Below are 23,525 nucleotides of genomic sequence, written 5' to 3'. Positions count from 1 at the left end.
TACGCATGCTAGTTGCATGTGTAGTGTCTGTACTCTACACATCACTGTAAGTGTAAACTAGCCTTAGTTAGTTTGAGTGTCAGCCTCAGATTGATGATAACCCACTCCCTCATCCTTGTTCCTGAGGCTAGCATCTTTCAGGTTTAGGATCCCCTTTGATCCTAAATTTTAGTCTGGGAAGAATACACGTTACCAGACTAGCAAGAGCTAGTCAGGAGTTATCTTGAAATCAGAAACTTCCCATATTTTTTCCCCAGTGAGCCTTATCTTTGTCATTGTCTAGTCTTTCCTGATGGTTTCACTTTAACTGTCTCCTGTGATTTAACTCTTTGCAGTCAGGAAGGTTAATATCAAACTGATAACCAGAAGGAAATAAGGACATATGATATTTATAAAAAATACTGTACAGCTCCCATATTCTCCACACCTAGACACGTTCTTCAAGGAGAACTTGGCAATAAAGCAATGAACACAGGCTTAACAGAAGAATTTCTTAACCACAAGAAATTGTAACTCTTAAAAGCACAAGAGTTACAAATCCATGGAAAACAACAAACAGTCCTGAAAGCAATCCCCATGGTCTGATCTCACCCCATTTGAGGGTCCTGGTTCTAGCCAACATCCTTAGGTGAGGCAGAGTGTCTCCTGTCTTTGCTTCTTTCCACTCTATAACCTTTACAGCACACTCTCCTCTAGAATATGGACTAAAACCCGGAATTCTTAAATCCCAAAATGTCTCTGCCATCTAGCAAATACCTATGAAACCCACTTGAACAGTGTGTATCCTAACTCCCAAGTGTCTGGTTCACAAAGAGACAGCCTACTACTGCTATCAGTTACTCGGTCAGCTCAAGTGGTAAAGATCTGCCTTGTAGGTCTAAAGGTTCCAAGCTTCTTGATGACCAATGTGAGCCAGTATGGTTAAACGCAATGTAATTTCTATTTTTTCGGGATTTTTTTTTTACATTAAAAAACCTTACATTAAAAGAACTGTAAGGTTGCAAAGTCAAGCACTCAAAAGTTAGGAATACCAGGATTAAGGTTCCCTGGGCAACCTTAATCTAGCCCTCTTATGCATAAACAGTCTTTAATTACATAATCTCACATTTTTTTCCACAGGACATCTGGCATTTCCTAATTTTAGTGCTTGCCTTTGCAACCTTAATGTTCTTTGAGTGTACTTTATTTGTACATGCTTGTACACAATTATGTACACACACCCATGCATAAACAAATAATTTAGCACTGTAAATAATTCTATCGAATTTAACTGTAGGTATTTTCATTTCATTACAAATGCCTAATGCTTTTCAACGAAGTTAGCAAGAGTTCCATTGTTTTTGTTTTATATGAAACCATCAAAAGTAGGTCTGATCAGTTTTTTGGCATTCCGAATTCTGAATCCTTCAGAAAAATAATCCTAGCACATGCAAATGTCATTACATGTATTTCTTCAAATTATCTTTTATGTCCTCTTCTGAATGTTTTTAATCTCAGTTATATATTTCTGAAGATAAGGCAAAGAAAAAGATAGACGCCATACTCCAACTCACATTGATTTGTTCAATAGTCAGGAGGCTAAATTCAATCCTGTAACATCACTCAAGTAAACTCAGTTACACCAGGAATGACTCTGGTATGTTATATTTTCTACCACCACTTTCTAACCTTTTTTAAATGCTTCTAAATCATTTTTTCAAAACATGCTGTGCACTGGGCAGCTGTCTTCACTGACCTATCCAAAATAAATTCTATTGGTCAAATCCTGCTTCTTTTTCTCATGTGAAAAGCCTTATTTATTTCATTCCTTCCTTCCAAGGATTTCTTTTTTTAAGTTATTTCCCAATCTGTTAAACCACTTCTTCAATGATAATATACTGTGTTTGTAAAATCAAAGCCCTTATAGCTGTAGTAGAAATCTTTGTGATATGCCTTGTTTCCCCTCAAGAAAAATATATTTAAAACATTAGGTAATAGAGGTTGGGAAGTAGTATATAGAAAAGGATTATAAAAATATGGTCCAAATAATATTTCTGAAGAGGTAACATCTGTACATCAGAATACTAATTCATAGTCACTAACTCACAAATATATACACACTACCAGAGTTTTAACTGGACTAGTGATAGTAAACTCAATGTTGAGAATTCAAAGAGGTAACCATATCTACTACTGTGTATTAATAATAGCCAAATTCAATTTCCCAAAACCAAACTGGTGGAAAAGCACATTTGGAGAAAATTCCTTAATATTAAAATAATTGTTTTGTATACTGGCTTATTCTGGAGCATACAAGAATAGGAGGCTACTGGTGATTTAGTGTTCAATTACACACAGGTGTTGGTTCAGGAAGTAAGTGTGGTTGAACCACTAAGTAACATTTTCTACAAAACAACTGTGATATTCTAGCCAGAGAGATCATACTTAGAGTTATAAGACATAAATTTCGAGAAGGGTGTTTTAAAAATAAGGATGTTAGATGAAACGGCTTGAAAGGCAAGTTAAAATGCACATATCTAAGAAAAGGGTAGTTCAGCTACTAAACTAAATATGTATCACTAAAACACCTGATATACTGAACAGCTAAAGGGTGGTATATATGGTGTCCATCTTTAAAGAAGAAGTTAAGGTTAATTCAGTGAACTACAACACCAATAAGCGCAAACCTGAAAGAAAACATTCAAAGTAGCCAAAAATAACTTCCTTCAACTCACTGGGCAAGTTCAGGTGATTGATGACGAGATGCAAAACTCTAAGTCACCAGTTTAGCTCAGCTTGGTAATAACAGAACCAAAATTGTTTGCATCGCTCTTCAAGATACTCAGTTGGCTCCTCCTTCATCCTCATTTTCCTTGGTCTTTTTGCCAAAGAAAATCAGTCCCTCCTCCTCAGCATCTTGTTCTTGTTTCTATGGCTGTGTCTTGGCATTGGTTTCTATGGCTGTGTCTTGTTTCTCTAAGACTCTTTCACCATCTCCTTTGGCAGTTCCTCCTGCCCTCCCCTGAGAATTCTTTGAGTCTCTGCCAATGTCCCTCAAAGGAAAAGCCATACACATCATTCCTAGGTGACCTCACTTGTTCATAACTAGCAGCTGTATGCAGATATTTCAGGCTGTATATATCTAACACTCTCTCTCTCACACACACACACACACACACAATTTTTCATTACTCAAAAAGGCAGGAGGGCTGGGCGTGACGTCATCATATGCCAAATACTTCCTGTGTCTTACACATGACATTCACCCACCTTGTCTCTCTAAACAGAAGTTGGTAAAATAAAAGATATTACCTCACCCACTTTGTCTCTTATATCCTGGGGCCAACACAGCTACAACTACACTGTATATGACATTTTAAAGGCTAGTATCAACCAAACAATGCTCTGTAAGATTTGAGAAATGTTTCAGTGTACGTCTGAATAAAAAACACAAATTTCGAAACCATTGCAAAAATAATATTGCCAGCACTACAAAAGTTTGATGTTTCCTACCCAAAGTATGTTTAGGTTTATTCAAGACTATGTTGCATACATGAACAAATGCTGGGGGCAAGGGCTGAAACCCCTCTACTTAATGGAGTGCATGTAAACTTGTGCATCAAGCTAATTTCCTGTTTAAACTTATGTGGGGACATTTGGATATAGAACTTAGTCACATAAATTATTTTGTTGTAGCTCATTTAAATAAAAAGGGGGGAGGAATAAAAGACATCATATACACTATGCCTGTAAGGAAAACAAAATACAAACTCTTCCTGCAGCCTCAAATCAGATCTTTTTACATAGTACAAACTGAATGGATTAAAAACTGGCTAATATCTCAGTCTCAAAATGTAATTGTAAATGGGAAATCATAATCAAGTGTGTGTGTTTTTACTGGAGTCCCACAGGAATTGGTTCTTGACCCTACTCGGTTTAACAATTTTATTAATCACCTGGAGAAAGCATAAAATCATCACTGATAAAATTTGAAGATGACAAAACATTTGGGGAGGGGGCAATAAATAATGAAGACAGGTTACTAACAGAGTGTTCTGAACCTCTTGGTAAACTGAGCACAGCAAACAGCACGTGTTTTAATGAGGACAAATGTAAAGGTATACATTGAGGAGCAAAGAATGGAGGCCATACGTACAAGATGGGAGAGCTCTTTCCTGGGAAGCAATGGCTCTGAAAAAGACTTGTGGGTTGTGACTCTGGCAGAACAGATGCCTACTCTTGCCAAGGCTTTAGGCCTCAGCTGAACACTGACAAATTCACTGCTGGAAACCAGTCTGTTTCACTTGTGTGTTAGTATTGTTAAGATGAGTATTGGACTTATAACAATGTGTTTAGACTTTATGAAATGTTTGTAAATTGCTGCATGCATTAATCTCACTTATAATATCTTTATAACATGCTATAGGAAATATTTACATTTTGCTTTGTAACTGTAAAAACATGTTTGCTCTGAAACTGTGAACCCAGATGGGCTACCAAAACTAAAGGGACCATTGTGGGACATCACAATAGAAAGATTTTGCTAATTACCCCTTACACTCATGTAGAGGCTACCTGCAAAAGGATGCATCACATCAGCCTGAATTCTGGAAGAAGGAAATAAAATTAGCTTACAAGAAAAAAAAAAGTCATCTCTTAATTGTCATTTCTTTTGCAGTTTGAACTTTCACAGGGCTGGAAATGTGAAACAGAAACAGAGATCCCCAGGGTCAACCTGGGATAGCACTAAAAGACATTCAGAGCAGACATATCACTACAACTCTGTCACTTTTTGGAACCATAGAATGTAACTCATTTGTGTATAAAGATTTGCTGCTTTAACCTTGTAATAACTCTCATTTCTTTTCTTAGTTAGTAAATCTTTAGATAGCTTACTATAGGATTGGCTACTAGTATTGTCTTTGGTATGAGATCTAATGTATAAATTGACCTGGGGTAAGTGGCTGATCTCTTGGGACTGGGAGCAACCTGAATATTTTGTGATCTGTAGTGTATAGCAACCATCTATCACTAAGTTCAGTTTTCCTGGGTGGCAAGATAGACTGGAATCCTCAAGGGGACGGTCTGTGATTCCATGGTAAGACTGTTATAGTGCTTTAGAAGTTCACACTTGTTACTGGGTTGGTGAACTTTAATATAGAACATACAGCCAGTTTGGGGTCTCTGCCCTGCTTCTTGGTATTCTGCCCTGAGGTTGGCATTCATGGTTGTGAGCCATTCCAGACAGCGTGACAGGGGTCATGGTGGATAATTAGCTGCACATGAGCTTCTAGTGCAATGCTATGGCCAAAAGAGCTAATGCAATCTTTGGATTCATAAACAGGGGAATCTCCAGGAGCAGGGAAGTTATTTTACCTCATAATATAGCACTGGTACAACCACTGCTAGACTACTGTGTCCAGTTCTGATGTCCACATTTCAGTAAGGATGCTAATAAATTGGAGAGGGTTGAGAGAAAAGCCATTAGAATGATTAAATATATACATACAGTATAGTGATAGACTCAAGGAACATATCTATTTAGCTTGACAAAAAGGTGGTTATGATGCAACTTGATCACAGTTTATAAGTACCTACATAGGTAACAAATATTTGATAATGAACTCTTCAAGCTAGCAGACACAGATATACCAAAGCCAATGGCTGGAAGTTGAGGTAGATAAATTCAGATGGGAAATAAGGCACACATTTTAACAGTGAGGATAATTGATCACTGGAGCAACGTACCAATGGTTATAGTGGATTCTCCATCACTGGCCATTTTAAAATCAAGATTGTTTTTTTTTCTAAAAGATATGCACTAGTTCAAACAGGAATTAATTCAGGGAAGTTCTATGACCTGTATTATATAGGAAGTCAGACTAGATAATCACACTGGTTCCTTCTGGCCTTGGAATCTATGTAGCAGTATTACCTCCCTTGGTGTTAATTTCTCCTGTTTTCCACTACACATAACATTTGGATAAGTACATCCCCTTCTTCAAAGAAGACAGTGCTGCTTGTACCAAAGTTGCAACTTTGTCCTCAAATGTGCCATTAAGATGGTAGTACAATATGCAAGTTATATACAGGGTTGTCCTTTGATTCTTGGAATTTTTGCAAGTAAACTACAGGGAAAAAATGTGAGGAGAAAACATGTTGCTCCCTAGAACTCTATGTTCCAATAGAATTGCTATGAGATTCACTTCACTCTGTTGTTCAACATCAACAAATTCATTGAGAGAAAGCAGGAGAGAGCAATCATGCTCATCATGTTTTTTTTTTCCGCATCACAACTGACAAATTTCTTTAGCTAATTTCTTTCTTACCTCAGCAACATGGTAACCATAGACTATAGGGAGATAGTCAGTATACATGACTACTGAGATGTAGTATGACCCAAGCAGATTTTACATTTGCTTCAGGTAAGAATGCAGAGATAGATTACTCTTTTCTGGTTGTACTGCTTTTGTAGAAGATACCTGCTTTTCTGTGGAGCAGATTTCAGCAAAATCAAACTCTTCTCTCAGTATGTCACATGTAGCTTTTCTGTTTTAGATGAACTGGAATATTTCACATAGTGTAAAACATACCACCACCAGATACATGAAATTTTGTTCTTCTATATTGCAGAACTGGAAAACTGGCTGAAAGATTTCCCAAAGCTCTGCCTTGACATTTTATACTCCCTATACGGTACAATAACTCACTTTAATGTTCATTCTATTAGTCTCCAGAAGTGCACAGAGCTGTTCTTTTCCAGGGATATGTACAGGAAGGCCTCAAGGAGACATGCTACTTAGAGCTCCCGGAGAGCATAGCAACTGTGTTACCCCTTAGAACGGTGTAGTAAGATTTCCATAGGTAAGGCAGCATTATTCATTGGGGGCCAAGGCCTGGCCTCCTCACATTCCTACTGGGTACTCCTTAAATTTGAAGGAGTACAAAGGTTGCAACCTCCCCCCTCCATATGTCATCTACAGGACAAGCCACAATCTGGCACTTTATGGCTAAATTAAAGACTTCAATCACCAAGGCTGTGAATCTGATACTTATAGTGAGCCCTAATTTAATCTAAGAATATTTTTCTTTTTTAATATTTATTCCTTAATTGGTGATCTTAGCAACCTTTATATCCATTACCAATGCACTGGTAAAGTAATGAGTTTGCAGTGATTAGTGGAAAAATCAGGAGGGTAGTTTTGAACTGAATTTTATGATATACAGGAAATCAGTGAAGGGAATGAAAGATAAAGGTGATATATTACTACTATTTAGGGCAAGAAAGTCTGAACTAAGTATCTGAACACCCATTGAGTTTAAAGAGTAATGATTTATGAAGATCATAAAAGAGGGAAATGCAAAATATGAGATGGGAAATGAGTAAGGCATGATTAAAATTTTCAAAAGTGGCCCCAAATGGATTCTAGCAATGTTTTTGAGGTGGCTTCAAAGAGAGGACTTCAGTATTTAAAGCATTCAATAGCAGGAAATGATGGTATGGCCAGGACACAAAATGAAGACTCACACACAAACATCAGAATGATTAAGAGTTGGGTGAAAAGAGACAGATCCATGAATGGGAGCAAGTAGTTTCTACCCAAATGAAAGAAAACTTAGGGACTAATACAATGCCCATTGAAGTCAATAAAAATATTCCCACTGTCTTAATGAACGTTAGATCAGGCCCTGACATCTCGATCCAGTAATACATATAAGTACATGCTTAACTCTAGCCACAAGACTTCAGTCAGACTACTGATGTGCTTGAAATTCAGTACATGCTTATCTGTTTTGTTGAATTGTGGTTTTAACGAGGTTGTTTTGTACTTGGTTACAGAGGTGAAAAAACTTGGTTAGAGAATTGGAGACAGAGCTTCTTTCCCTCCTTCCCATAGAAGTGACACACAGCAGTGGGAACCAAATGTAGCCAATCCCACATGCCACCAGCCCAACTGGAAGTAGCTGAGGAGCCAGAGCACCCATAAAGGGGACTTGTCCTGTTCCAACAGTAGGGTCACAGCAGCAGCAGGGAGCTTTACTACCCTTAAAGGGTTCATGGTGCCCACTTCTCTAGCTGTTCTTTCCCTCCCTTCACCAGCGAGGACATGGCAGCATGGAAGGGACCACTGTTCATTTCCAAAAAATAAGAAAAAATTAAAGAGATTTTCTAAAATTTGAAAATGAGGCTATGATGACTCTCCAAGTCACTTCCTCCAGCTCAAGAACCGCCACAAGGAACTAGGCTCCCAAAAGACGCTTCTCTTATGGGGAAGGAGCCATTAGCTTCATTCCTGCTCCTTCAGCCTTTGCTACCTTCTTCTAACCAGGAGGACATTTTTACAGCTGTAATTCATACACTGTTTAATAGTAAGAACTATTTAGCTTCCTCTCACCCCTCTCCTCCAAAGGAGATAAAGGCAGCAGAGGCACCATGACCACAGACAGCTTATTTCAAGGAGACATCTGATGCCATTTACATCCCGCTTTTCCTAGACTCAACCTATTTAGTACTATTGTTGCTATTATCATTTCTGTTGTAATGCCAACATGCTTCCAATACACCCACCACTACTCAAGAAACAGACTGGTCCAATTCCAAACGACAAGAAAGTCACATGACCCTGATTCAAACACAAAGACTCAGACTTAATCAAATTTCAAAGCATACTGAAGCAGAACAACATTCCACAACAGGACAAGGTGTCAATGATCTGGTGAATAATTATCATCTTACTCTAGCCTCAACCACGAACACTCTGACCCCCATACAGCTCATTCCTTCCCTTCACTCACACATATCTCCTTGATTTTCTGATACCCTGCACCAGATGAGACAAAGAGGTTGGAAACTCAAGCACCTATGGTGAAAAACGAAAGCTGAAAGAAACAGGTTGGAGAATGTCAAAGATTATTCTGAAGTCGTATTACAGGCCAAGAAAAACTTTCTATCAACCTCGACTGAAGATGCCAAATCCCACTCTAAGTAGCTATCCAATGTGGTAAACCACTTCATCAGTCCTGAGTGTCTATAGCCCATAACTGAAACCAGCACAAAGCACTGCAAAGAATTACTTCACTGAAAAGATCATGTGCATTTGGGAAGGCTTCTCAAACAGCATGGATCCACTCCATCAACCCAGGCAGCAAACAGCTTGCCTACATTCCTAGATTTCAGTACATTCACTCACGAAGAAGTATTGGACACCCTAAAAGGAGTCTCAACCCTAGATACATGAATCCGACCCATGCCCTTCCTGGTTGGTGGAAAAGAGTCATAATCAACTTGTGCTACTTGTGGCAAATATTAATGCCTCATTCAGGGAAAGAATAATTCCTTCCTCCTTCAAATATGCAATAGTGCAACCAACAATGAAGAAACCAACCCTGAACATATGATTCTAGCCAATTACTGCTCAGTATTAAACCTTCCACTCCTAAGCAAGCTCAAACAAAAGCTAACTACAAGCTCATCTAATTGACGGACTCAAGCCAGGTCATGGGATGGAAACAGCTTTTGTGGCATTGATGGATGCTCTCTTGCTGTAAATGGAGATAGGGAAGACTTTCATTCTCATCCTCATGTCCAACCTAAGAGAAGCAATAGGGGCCCAGGCAACTGTGGTGAAAATGGGTTAAGTCCCTCCTAAAGGGACACACCCAATGAGCAGTGATGGGAAACACTCCAAACACCTCACTTGTGGAGTCCCACAAGGATCAATTCTCTCTCCGGACCTATCAACACCTACATTCAGCCAATAGGTAAATTGGTAGGATGACACAGATTGAAGAGCCAGCAATATACAGCTCTACCTACCACAAATGACCATACCATTACCACTAAGATAGTCCAGTAACTGGAAGATCTGATTGAAGCTGAACCTGAACAAGACAGAAGTGTTGCTGGGGAAAAAGAGGAAAGTTCTTTGAAGGGTATGCAGCCAAGGTACACAACCAGTATTGATCAATTCTGTATGTAGTTTAGGAATGCTCCTGGGTTCCGTGCTGACACCAAGCTCTCACATAGCAGCATCCACAAATAATGATCTCTACCACCTCCCGGGCTAGGAGACTCCATCCGACCCTGGAAGATAATGACCTGGCCTCAATTATATACACCTTCATCACCTCTCAGCTGGACTATAGCGATCCAATATACATGGTCAGGAAGCCAGTCATTCTTACAAAACTCCAATTGGTATGGAACACTACAGCATAGCTCCTCATCAACACAGGGTACCATAAGCACATAAAACCTGGCCTCCACTATTCCATAGAATATAGACTCAAGTTCAAGGCCTCAATCCTTATCTTCAAGTTGCTCCATGGCCTGGCCTCAAAATATCTAAATGATCATCTTAAACTCTGGGATGAAGACTGTGTTTGACAACTCCACTGCTCAGGCACAATGAAACTACCATAAAGAGAATGCTGGTCTATGCAGGAGGCAATATTTCTTGGGGACTGGTCTAAGACAGCTGAATGAACTCCTACAGGAGCCCATCACAAACTTCACCACCTTCTGCTCCTAGTGCATGGCACACTTTTTGGCCCTTCCTTCTCTCACACACATATAGCAGCATGTATATTTAAAAAAAGAAAAAGAAAAACAAAACATTACACAGCATGCACAATTCTCCCCCATGGAAGAGGATGAAAGAAAATGAACCGCATGTGACAGATGTTGGAGCTTGTCTAAACTACCGCTTAAGTCGATGTAAGCTATGTCCCTCAGGGATGTGAACTCCCCCCTACTCCCCCGAGCATTATAACTTACATCGACTTAAAGTGGTGTCTTCATCGTGCTATGTCAGTGGGAGACGCTCTCCCACCAACATAGCTTCCGCCTCTCGTTGAGATGAAGTAATTACGTAGACAGGAGAGTGCTCTCCCATCGACATAGCACGTCTTCACCATGCAGCACCGCTGATGTAGTGCGGTAGTGAAGACAAGCCCTAGGCCATATTGCTCAATGCACTGCTGGAATTCGCTCAGATACTACAGTGATAAGGACAATGTAAGAACCTGAATAAAATAGGATAAGAGCACTGGAGAGCAGTAGTTAACTAATGACTAAGACCAAAATTAAGGTGAGCAAATTTTCAATGAAATGGATAGTAGCAACTATTTTGAGTCTGACAGGGAAAGAACCAGAGGAGATGGAATTGTTGATACAAGGGATGACAGCTGATCTTATAAGGTGAAAAAAAAAGGCTGTAAGTGGATTCAGGGTTGCAAACATATAAAGAACAGAAACAGACAACTGCCCTTAAAATAACAAGAGGATCAGGTATATTTTCAACCTTCTAAAGCAGCGGTTCTCAAACTGTGGGTCAGGACCCCAAAATGGGCCATGACCCCATTGTAATGCGGTCGCCAGGGTTGGCATTAGACTTGCTGGGGCCCAGGGCCAAAGCCCAGGGCCCAGGGACGAAGCCAAAGTTCAAGCCCCACTGCCTGGGGCCAAAGTCCAAGGGCTTCAGCTCTGGGTGACGGAACTCGGGTTTTGGCTTTGGCCCCCGTCCCCAGGGTGTTGGGGCTCATGCAGGCTCAGGCTTTGGTCCCCCCTCCTGGGGTCATGTAGTCTTTTTTGTTGTCAGAAGGGGGTCGTGGTGCAATGAAGTTTGAGAACCCCTGTTCTGAAGGAAGGACAAAGCAAATTTTACTACCTAAAATAATAATCTGGAACAAGGATAATGAGTTACTAGTTTCCTCAGTGATGCATGACACGAAACTATGTATCTGCACTCTAGAAAGAGAATGGACAGACACTAGACTTCCCAGGTTTTTTTTTTATAGAAGTCCAAGAAGCACTTTCTTCTCTCCACATGCCAGCAGATAGAATTGAGTTTATTGAAGTTATCTGTGTACCACATTATGTGGGAGAAGGGAAATTGGTAGAAACTCAGATGAGAGCAAAGTGATCCAGAATCAAGAAAAGGACAGTGTAACAGGTATGAAGAATAGATTAATGAAACATGGTCATTAGTAAAATCAAGAATCGAGAGAAAAGACTCACTAAGAAAACTGAGGGGTACAGGAGATGCAAAGGATAAGGGTCAGGGAGAGGAGATACAAACTAATACAGATAACTTCAATGGCAAGATGAGAAAAAGTAAGGGAGAGGTATTTAAGGTGTATAGAGGTTAATGGTGTGAAAATGTAAAAGATCATTACTATCCTACCTTTATGAGGTAAAGGAAGCTAGAAGCAAGGTGGTCAGAGCGGCTGTCACCAGAGATATTGACAGTTAAGAGATGATTACAGTAGAAAAGACCTATTGTTATGAAACCAGAGAAACTATGGATGTAGAGCTGTTAAATCAAGAACTTCCCTGCTGAATAAGATGCAAGAACGGTAGTTATGTATTTGAAGTGTTAGTGTACATTGAGACAAAAACAACAGACTTGCCTTTTATAAGTCTATAAACAGAACTGTTCAAAATGAATGAGAGGGGAAAAGATATTTCAAATAAAATGAAGAGGTGAGAGCACAAATTCTGAGTCTCAGGCAAAGACACAATTAGTCATCAAGGTGCTCATGTAAGAATAGACATTTTTCATTAATAGGCTGGACATTAAAAACAGCAGGTATAGTGGCAGAATAAGCAGAGGTGGTGGGGACCCAATGGGAAGCATCAATAGGGATATACACTACACTGTGCTGTGGCAATGCAGGTTGCTGTTGAAAACAGTCACTGGATGGGAAATGGGACAGTTGGAGAACAACAGTGATTGCGGTAGGAGCCTGAGGGAATGAAAAGGTAAGAAGTGGCATGGATTACATGTGAAAATGTTGAGCAGTTATTTACCAACATTATTTAAAAGCAACCATTGTTCTCTCTTGGGAAATATTGGCTGTTTAAACAAGAAAACAAAACAAAAACCCAAATAATACTTGAATCTGAACCTTCACTCCAAATCTTCTGTAGCCAGGGAGGTCAAAATTTCATCACATCAAAAGGTGTATTTTATTTCTAATTTCAGTAGCATTCAAATCCACTCAAATTATCTTATCTACATCTACACATTTGTTTTCAGTTAAAAATCATAGAATTCTCCCTAATAATTTAAATATGAATGGTTTAAGTTAAACTTAAAAACAGAGTGTTCTAATTTTAGTGGAAAAAAGAGTAAGAAATGTTTTTATTTATTCCCAAAACATTCTGTATCATTAGTGAGTAGTTAAAATAAACAGTACCTTTAGCATCTGGAGTGGCAGTTTCTTACACCAGAAGGATATTAACCTTTAATCCCCGAAACCATTAAAGAAATGTTTTAGGAATATTTTTAGACTCTTTTTATCTGGTCAAAGCACTGGAAGTTGAGTTGTGTCCGTACAAACCAATCATTTCGCCAACAGTTTTATATTTCTTTAAAGCCTCATATAAAAAGCACCTGCTTAAAGTGAGTAATGGAGTTTTATATTCATTGCACTTAGGAACAGCGTATGTAACCTATTCCGTTTTCCTCCCTTGTGGAATGTATTTCAGCTTATATTGCACAGCACATTACTGATGTGTATAAAGACTCTCTGATCAGCAATTTGGACTGCAGACAGCAACCTGCATGAGTGCATTTTTTTTCCCTAAATACAGTATCCACTTGATTCACCAAGACAAATTAAAACCATCCTTTACAAGATGGTGATCTCACCTTCACAGTGAATATATACAGCACATATATGGGTACATTATGTATATGTGTACAGTACACTATCACACCTACAGAATACAAAAAAACATTTACCCCGCACAACTAAATGAAAAAAGGCATGCTAGCAGCCTAATAAAAAAAGGGAAACAATTTTTACGTTAAGCTTCACTGTCCGAATAATGTCAATTCTCTTTCATTATGAATATTTGTTAATTCACAAGATGGTAAAAAATCTCTCTGATTTGATATGAATTAAAAGAAAAATCCTCTACATCTACTTAAAAAAATTAAACTACAACTAAAATCATATATGTTCCTTTAATATAACATAAGAGCAAGTTAGAAGATATCCTTTATTTCAAATAATTCCTCTGTCAAAGGTTCAAAATATCTTATTACCTAAAATGTTTCAAAAATATGATGGATTTCAAGGACACTTTGAAATTTGCATTTCATAAAGAAAAACACTATGTATAATAAAACACAAGCCTCTACAGTGCCTTAAATTTCTCAGCTATCAAGAAATGTCATGTTCTTAATTTCAGTCTCAGCACAACTCTCCCTATAGGATTATTCATTAATATATATTCATTAACATGTACGTTTAACTTTATAAAACAGATATTCTAACTAGTTCCGAAGTATTTATTCCACTGTAAGCATATTATAATTGGATTGCAGTAGGTACTATATGCCTAACTTTACAGTAGGATGAACATATTACATTTTACTACAATGTACCTTTATAACATTTGACTGGAAAAGTTGGGACTTGTGAGAGGAAGAGTGCAAAATCAATTATACACATGTAGCAATTTTGTATAATTAACCAAAACTCAACAAGTATTAAATACTTTTTTTAATAAAGCAGGGAAAATATCTTAGCCTCAATTTCTTAAAAATTATCATGGTGATTTTGATTGTTTAGTATAAATAGAGTCGTTGATATATAATTCTGTGAAAAGCATCTGCAGAAAACTACTCTCTTACTCATGGTAGAAAGTTAGGCTGTGGACCTTTTTCCATCTACAAATCTCTAAGCTGATAAACTTTGCCAGAACAACTTGAACCAAGCATAGTATTACCTGTCAATATTAGTCTACATAACTACTTGCCCACTAAACTAAACAGGAAGAAGGGCTATATTACATTAGCTTGATGAGTACCTCTTGGAAGACTGCTAAAGAAGTTGTGAGGTCAATGGAAGTTTATATAGATCATGAGAAGTGGAAGGATTAGGCCTTCTGTGTTACTACATAGTACACCTAACATTCGTGATCAGGAAAGCAAGCATAAATTGGTATCTCTGGCAAATTTTAAAATGTCTACTGTAATTAGGTTAGTGTTGTAGTTAATAGTAGTTGTAGTCTCTTTATAATACTTCCAAAATCTTTTGATGTTCTTAGTTTTTTAGTAAAGTAAAACTTTATAAATCTAGCAAGTAATATCTTGTAACATTTGAAGCACTGGAATGACAAATTTCAAATGAAATCCTTATACATCTTTGCAGCATGTCAGCAAAAAATCTGCAGAAGTATTTTGATAGAACTTCTGACACAACAAATTCAAATTCTAACAATCTGTAAGATGGGAAACATACACCTTACTTGCTTTTCTTTTTACTACTGAAAAAAATCAAAATTTTAATGTAAAGATTTAGTACTATGAACTTATTCTTATTCCAACGTTATTTCTTTTGGCAATTAGAAGTCTTTACTATAATGTTAAATGTGTACTGACATATCTTTATAACTTATAAAGCATTATTTTATAACTTGGATTAATTTGTAAGAAGGAGGCCTATATGAATGCCAGTTGTATCCTTTTCTACAGAAGGATACAAACTTATTTGTGATCTGTTTTTCTCTTTCAACTTATCTCTAGTTTCTCTGTAGATTTATAATGTTCATTGTTTCCAATTTTAACAAATCACCTAATGGCAGAAAGGAAAACATGTTAACCTTGGAATTATTTGCAGTTGTAGAAATCCCTTTTGTCTGGCTTATGCAAGGCCTGCAATCTGTTTTAAACACAGATTGTCTGTCTTTCGTCTGACAGCCACCAAGCTGCACAAATTACTTTCTGCCTGTTCACCTGTTTGCAGCTGCGTCTGTAAGCTAAGGATTCTGTAGTTTGACTTGAGCAACCACTCCAGGATTGATGACATGTGCTGCTGATAAACTGAGCAATTTGAAGAAATTACTGGCTAAAGTTATGGAAAGACATCTGTGCATGAGCTGAGAACTAGAAGCCTTCAATTGTATGTTTGCAACCTGCAGTGGCGGCAGCACTGTTTGAAGTAATACCCTTCTATAAGAGAGCTGGCCTTGACACTAAATAACCAGGCCATCTTTGCAACATAATCTCTCACATGAGTAATAAAGAGTTCGGTCCTTCTGGTCTTATAATTTAGGTTTAGTCATTTATTTGAAAAGTATTTGGTAAATAAGGATATATAACAATAATTAAGATTTCTTATATCCCATATAGCAGAAGTAATCTCTTTTGAAGTTTTTGTCTTCCAGTTTGACTTGTGCTTCTCAATTCTCAGTTTTCTCTATTGTATAGCTCTGTTCTCAGCAGTTATAATATCCAGTACAAAGCTTCCTTTGAGCTGGAGGGTCACAAGGGCATGTTTATTTCAACATTACACTATAGGTCAGCCAATTGGAGATGATGCTTTTGAAACTGTGTGGCTTACACACCAACCTCTCTTTTCCTTCTCCACTAAGTAGATCATCATCTCTTCAGCTAAACTCTGCCCTAAAATCCAAGATCCCTGATTTGTTCCTAAACTCTCTAAATTAAAAACAAAATGCTATATTTCTGAATCAGGATAATGTTTGTCACTTACTGTCTAAGTCTATTGACAAATTTAACAATATTTTTGTTAAATATCCTTTTTCACAACACAAAAAGTGAAAGAATCATATTCTAGGCCATGTTGTATAAACAGAAAACATTGTTAATTTAGGCAGGAAATATTCTAGCCAGCAAACATTGTTTTACAGTTATAATAAATATGGTCTGATGCCATGCTTTTATATGATCTAGACACAGATCCTGCAAACACTTGCACACATGCCTAACTTTGGGGCACTACTTGTTCAAATGTTAAAACATGCACTTAAGACTTTGCAGGATCAGTGCCTTAGCCTTGTTTGTCCATTTTATGTTATTTATCTACTTTTGTCCCATTTACAACAAAAAGGTGAGCACTGACAACAAAAAAGTTGTACATCTGCTTTTGGGAAAAGAAAAATTTCTAAGATCTGTGGACAAAATTCAATCTAGTATACACAGATGTACCTCCCATTTTGAATAGGAGCTGTGCCCATTTCACCACGGTGTATTTGTTTGTACACTTCTAGATAAATGTGTTTCAAATGTATAATTTGACAGAAGGACACCCAAAAGCAAAATTTTGCATGCCTTCAAACAATCAGTAGTTTGGAGTAAATAGCAATTTTTCAAAAACACAAGCATAAAAAGAATTTGATAAGTCATAGACAAAACAGTATATTTTGGGGATCGAGGGAAACAAATCTGAAACTGAAGTCAGTGTGTGGGTGTTAAGAAGTATGATGGTGTATTAGAAACACACAGACTCAAACTATATGCCTTGACAAAAATTACCACTTTTTATGTTTTTAAAGCATTAAAAATAAATGATACATGGGAAAACAGAATATTATAAATTCATCATTTCATTTACCTTTTCTTCTTTACTATTGGCCCCAATCCTGTTCCTACTGAAAGTATGGTCACTGACTTTAGTGATAACAGAATAGAGCCCTAAATCTGCACTACCTTTTATTTATTTTAGCAAATAAATGAACTTTGCTATTGCTATTTCCCACACATTTGGAAAAATTCTTACATTTAAAAAAAGTATTTCTTTACAATGCTAAAATGTTCAATCTTTGTGTTTTATTTGATAAAAATTTCAGTCTGCTATAAATTAAACACACTTGAAAATAGGAAGGCAAAGCTTTCAAGTTAAGTAGCTATATAAATTTGGCTTTAACATTTCAGAACCCATAAACTGGATTCAACACAGAGCTAAACCGATCTACAGGAAAAAAGGATATGCAGCATACTATATGTGCACACAATAAATCAAGTCCTTATTATTTATACTCAAGTATACATCACTAATAAGAAAACCTTTAAGATTCTATAGTACAGCACATATGTAAATAAATGCAGTCAGTTTGCTTGAACTCACAATATGAATAGAAAGTATTTTTAATGTCAGCTTTTATTTTAAAAGAGCTAAGTCGTGAGAACATTCTTATGTACCACTTCATAACTCTGACACCAAGTATGTATAAAAAGATTAGCCTTTATTTGGTATAAAATCAGTTGGCAGTTTTACATCTGTGCAATGCAACATAAATACCCCAGCTGGCATCTCAAGCTCACACACATATGGACTTCAAAACAGAAACTTCCTTATTTGCAGCACTGCCAGGGTAATTTTGTATACTCTACATACTACAGCTATTTGTCAGGCCCCTGCAGGTGTGCACTGCACATAAACACACAGCTGTAGTCTACCAAGCCAAGTGTTCCATCAAACACATAAAGGGAGACCTCAGCAGCTGGATTAGTCATCCCTGCAACAGGTCCAGAGAGAACAATATGGGTTAGTATTTTTGGAAAAGCATGGATGGTAAATTTATGATTGTGCTTGCCTTACCAAATAACTGCTGGATTGTGTCATTTTTATGCAATGTCTACTTATTAAAGTTTTTGTTAAAATGGCTGGAACAGACTGAATATTTTTTAGTTTTTAATATAAACAATAAGGTAGTTTATGTATAAAATAGTTTATTATGTGCAAAATGTTAAAAGGTTTTCATAGTAGTGGTTGGTTTTTGACAGATGTTACAATTATTTGCATTGGCAATAACAGACAACTCACTGGAATCAATTACAGTTAGTATATCATAAAACTTCTTGCTAGTTATATATTATATTTTGTCACATTTATTGTAATTACATAACATTTTTCTATCTGTATTTGTTCAGCTCCAAGATTAACTGCTTAACTCAGGTAAATTCTCTATTATATGAATACCTGATAAAAAGGACAGCACAGAGTAAATCTGTTTTATCTTTTATAATTCTGACAATCTTGTTTATTTTTAATAGTATCACGTCAGCGTTAAAATGTAATAGGAGAGATTTCTCCTGTCAAAACCACATTTGGAAGACACATGCTTAGCTCTTCTCAGTCACGTAAGTGTTAAAATAACTTTACTGAAGCAGAGAAAATAATGTCTTAAAGAATTATTTTGTTCAAGTCTCCACTAAATACCTGTTGATATTTTAATAAGTTAAAGGCAATAGTAAAGGAAAACAATCAACTAAACAGCTAATGCCTCTGTGCAAACGTCCAGCATACTTCTCCACAATGTTCAAACTACTGTATCTCTCATAGGTATAATCACTGACTTGTAAGGATGACAAAATACAAAAGCTATCTACAAAACTGAGTAGATACTAAATCTTAGTTTTCCATTCATAAATGAAACACATATCCTTTAACGTTATTTGTCAATGGTGTTTACTTTGAAATAGTAGGGAAATCGCACAAAAATAAAATACCTTACCAGTAAGCAGAATTTTCTAAAGGTAGCATAGTTACACTAATTTTAGTAACAATGTCTGCCAATTGGGGGGGCAACTTCAAAATTCAGCACATAAGACTTTTCAGATGAGACAGTCATTAAGCCAGTTATGCACATGTTTGGAGGAATGAGCTCCCACATTTTCTTCCACAAGAGACCAGTTTTTGACAGCAGATATAGACATTGTAACATAAACCCCATTTCAAAACTCTCTGCCCAGGTTCTTCTGCTGAGGAAGCCATTTCATAACTGGAGTGAAACAAGGAAAAATAGTGGGCCAAATTCTCTTAAATGTGCCCCACACATGTTTAAAGAGAGCTAGAGAAGGCTGACCATTCCTCATGCCCCAAGAAGTCATTTACATATTCAAATGTTGAAAGAGGCCATTGTGTTCATCTAGTCTGACCTCCTGTATAAACAGACCACAGAACTTCTTCAAAATAACTCCTTTTGAACTAGAGCATATCTTTAAAAAAATCTAAAATTTATTTAATAAATACCAGTGATGGAGAATCCACCACAACCCCTGGTAAATTGTTCCAATGGTTAATTACATTCACTGTTAAAAATTTACGTCTTATTTCCAGTCTGAATTTGTCTAGCTTCAACTTCCAACTACTTAATGGTGTTATAACTGTGTCTGCTGGACTGAAGAGCCCATTATAAAATATTTGTTGCCCATGTAGATACTTAGACACTATGATCAAATCATCCCTTAACTTTGTCTTTATTAAAATAAAGAGATTGAGCTCTTATCACCATAAGACATTGAACTCCGATCACTATAAGATAAGTTTTCTTTAATCATTATCACGGTTCTTCTCTGAACTCTATCCAATTTATCAACATCCTTCTTCAACTTGAAAACACCAAAACTGGACAAAGTATTCAAACGCTAAATATATAGGTAAAATAACCTCTCTACTCTTACTTAAGATTCCCATTTATGCCTGTAAGGAACACATTAGCTCTTTCACCCACAGTGTCTTACTAAGAGCTCATGTTCAACTGATTAACCACCATGATCTCCCAAATCCATTTTAGAGTCACTGAATCCCAGGATAGAGTCCTCAATCTTCTATGTATGGCCTACCATCTTTGTTCCTAGAGGAACACATTTATATTTAGCTATATTAAAACGCATATTGTGTGTTTGCACCCATCTTACCAAACGATCCAGATTCTTCTGTATCAGCACCTGACCTCTTCATTTTTTACCACTCCCCCAAATCTTTGTATTGCCTGTAAACTTTACCAGTGATGATTTTATGTTTTCTTCCAGGTGACTGATAAAAATTTTAAGCAGAGTACTCCAGAAACAGACGCCCACGGAATCCCTCTAGATTAGAAACAGACCCACTTGATGACAATGCCCCATTTATCATTATATTTTGAGACCTATCACTTAACCAGTTTTTAATCCATTTAATATGTGCCATGTTAATTTTAAAAACTAGGGCTGTCAAGTAATTAAAAAAATTAATCATGATTAATTGCACTGCTAATAATAGAATACCACTTATTTAAATATTTTTGGATGTTTTCTACATTTTCAAATATATTGATTAGTATTACAACACTGAATATGAAGTGTACAGTGCTCACATTCTATTTATTTTAATACAAATGTTTTCACTGTAAAAAACAAAAGAAATAATATATTTCAATTCACCTAATACAAGTATTGTAGTGCAAGCTCTTTATCATGAAAGTTGAACTTACAAATGTTGAATTATGGACAAAAAATAACTGCATTCAAAAATAAAACAATGTAAAACTTTAGGGCCTACAAGTCCACTCAATCCTACATCAGCCAATTGCTCAGACAAATAAGTTTGGTTACATTTGCAGGACATGATAGTGCCCACTTCTTGTTTACAATGTCATCTGGAAGTGAGAACAGGCGTTCGCATGGCACTGTTGTAACCGGCGTCACGAGATATTTACGTGTCAGATGTCCCTTCATCCTTCAACCACCATTCCAGAGGATAAGCATCCATGATAGGACTGGTTCGGCTCAATAACAATCCAAAGCAGAGCAGACCGATGCACGTTCATTTTCATCATCTGAGTCAGATGCCACCAGCAGAAGATTCTTTTTTTTTTTTTGGTTGTTCGGGTTCTGTAGTTTCCGCATCGGAGTGTTGCTCTTTTAAGACTTCTGAAAGCATGCTCCACACCTCGTCCCTCTCAGATTTTGGAAGGCACTTCAGATTCCTAAACCTTGGGTCGAGTGCTGTAGTTATCTTTAGAAATCTCACACTGGTACCTTCTTTGCGGTTTGTCAGATCTGCAGTGAAAGTGTTCTTAAAATGAACAACATGTGCTTTGTCATCATCCGAGACTGCTATAACATGAAATATATGGCAGAATGCAGGGAAAACAGACAGGGAACATACAATTCTCCTCCAAGGAGTTCAGCCACAAATTTAATTAACACACTATTCTTTTAACGATCATCATCAGCATGGAAGCAGGTCCTCCAGAATGGTGGCTGAAGCATGAAGAGGCATACAAATCTTTAGCGCATCTGGCATGTAAATATCTTGCGACGCCAGCTACAACAGTGCCATTCGAATGCCTGTTCTCACTTTCAGGTGACATTTTAATTAAGACGTGGCCAGCAGTATCTCCCGTAAATGTAAACAAACTTGTTAATCTTAGTGATTGGATGGACAAGAAGTAGGACTGAGGGGACTTGTAGGCTCTAAAGTTTTACTTTTTTTTTTTTTGAACAAGTTTTTGAGTGCAGCTAAGTAACAAAAAAAATCTACATTTGTAAGTTACACTTTCATGATAGAGATTGCACAACAGTACTTGTATGAGGTGAATTGAAAAATACTATTTCTTTTGTTTATAATTTTTACAGTGCAAATATTTGTAATAAAAAATTATATAAAGTGAGCACTGTACACTTTGTATTCTGTGTTGTAAACTGCCGTTAATATTTTAGAGTTATTGCGTGAGTTAATTGCGATTAATCGATAGCCCTATTATTAACACTATATTTCAAGCAGGAAGTCTATAAGACAATCTATGAGTGTGATCTATAACCAGTGAGCAATTAAGGGGGATAAAAATATTTCAGAGAAGCTGACTGATTCTTTGGATCAATCTTCATCGCTGTAAAATCAAACCAAGATACTTCCCCTTCCCCTACTCTTTTCAGATAAATTAAGGTGAGATATTCCAAAAAACAGAGGCATCAAAAGATAGGATATTGGAACAAATGGATAATTTAAAGGGGAAAATCACCAGAATTAGATCATACACATCCAGCAGTTCTAAAGGAATTTAAGAATGATGTAATTGAGCTGCTAACAAAAATAGGCATTCTTCCATTAAAATGTTCTATGTTTTTAAAATAGCACTTTGATTTTCCTAGGAATTACAGGTAAGTAAACAATACTTCTGGACCAGACAAATTAGTTGAAATCATAATACTAAATAGGACTGCAAAACACTAAAATGTCCATGATACCATCAGGCCAAAACAACATGGCTTCCATAAAAGAAAATTGTGCTACTCTGATCTACTAGAAATTCTTTGATCAGAGTTTATTAAATGTATTTGAACTTTCAAAAAGCCTCTGAAAAAGTATTTCACAAAATGCTATTGAATATAGTAAGCCATCAGGTGACAGGGTAAATACCATCACAGATTAAAAACTGGCTATGTGGCATAAAAAGATTGAAATAATTTGTTAATTTTCAAACTATTAGCAGTTGTGTGTCCCAAATTTCAATATGGTTGTTTAGTATATTATTAACCTGGGAACGTGGGAGAACAAGTGAGGTAGCAACATTTTCAGAGGAACCAAATTATATAGTCCAGATAAGAGAAAACTTTGAAGAACTTCAGAGGGACCTAGATGAGTGACCTGTTCTTCCTCATCTGAGTCTGTGGCCTCAGACAATGGGGCCAATATGGTGTGTCCAGGGTAGGGATGTTATGGTAAAAAAGACAGTTAAATGACTTTTTCCTAGGTGGCACATTAGTGTAGCAGACTAGGCATAGGCATAAATGCCAAGAGATTTGGGTTCTAATCTTGGTTTTGGAACTGATTTGCTCTGTGATTTTAGGCAAGTAACAAATCTCTGTGTCCCTGTTTCCCCAAAGGAAAAATGCAAGCTATCACACAGGAGAGAATTTATGTTTTGATACTGCTTTGGAAAATGCTACATAAATAAATCTCCACACACCTTAACTATGGAGCCATTATAGTGCTTCCAGCATTACATAGATATTCTAATT

At 36.9% G+C, this 23,525-nt stretch overlaps 1 protein-coding gene across 27 annotated transcripts in view; it reads right to left on the bottom strand.

Annotated features, from left to right (window-relative positions):
* The window catches only part of VPS13B (vacuolar protein sorting 13 homolog B), a 943,390-nt gene that overhangs the window by 633,807 nt on the left and 286,058 nt on the right, over positions 1-23,525 (bottom strand). For 2 of the 27 annotated variants that reach the window (XM_065582186.1, XM_065582185.1), the window contains exon 18: positions 17,960-21,560. The exons of 24 other annotated variants lie outside the window; for them this stretch is intronic. In XM_065582186.1, the coding sequence (XP_065438258.1) occupies positions 21,343-21,560 (218 nt within the window). In that variant the 3' untranslated portion in view covers positions 17,960-21,342. Of the gene's footprint in view, positions 1-1,120; positions 5,431-17,959; positions 21,561-23,525 lie in introns of those variants that run through there. One more of the 27 variants, XM_065582189.1, reaches the window with a different exon arrangement.

This window comes from Chrysemys picta, chromosome 2 (genome assembly GCF_011386835.1).
Source record: "Chrysemys picta bellii isolate R12L10 chromosome 2, ASM1138683v2, whole genome shotgun sequence".
NCBI classification, from domain to species: domain Eukaryota; kingdom Metazoa; phylum Chordata; order Testudines; family Emydidae; genus Chrysemys; species Chrysemys picta.
Note: the sequence above shows the minus strand (reverse complement) of the source record. Positions and strands in the feature narration are given on the sequence as shown.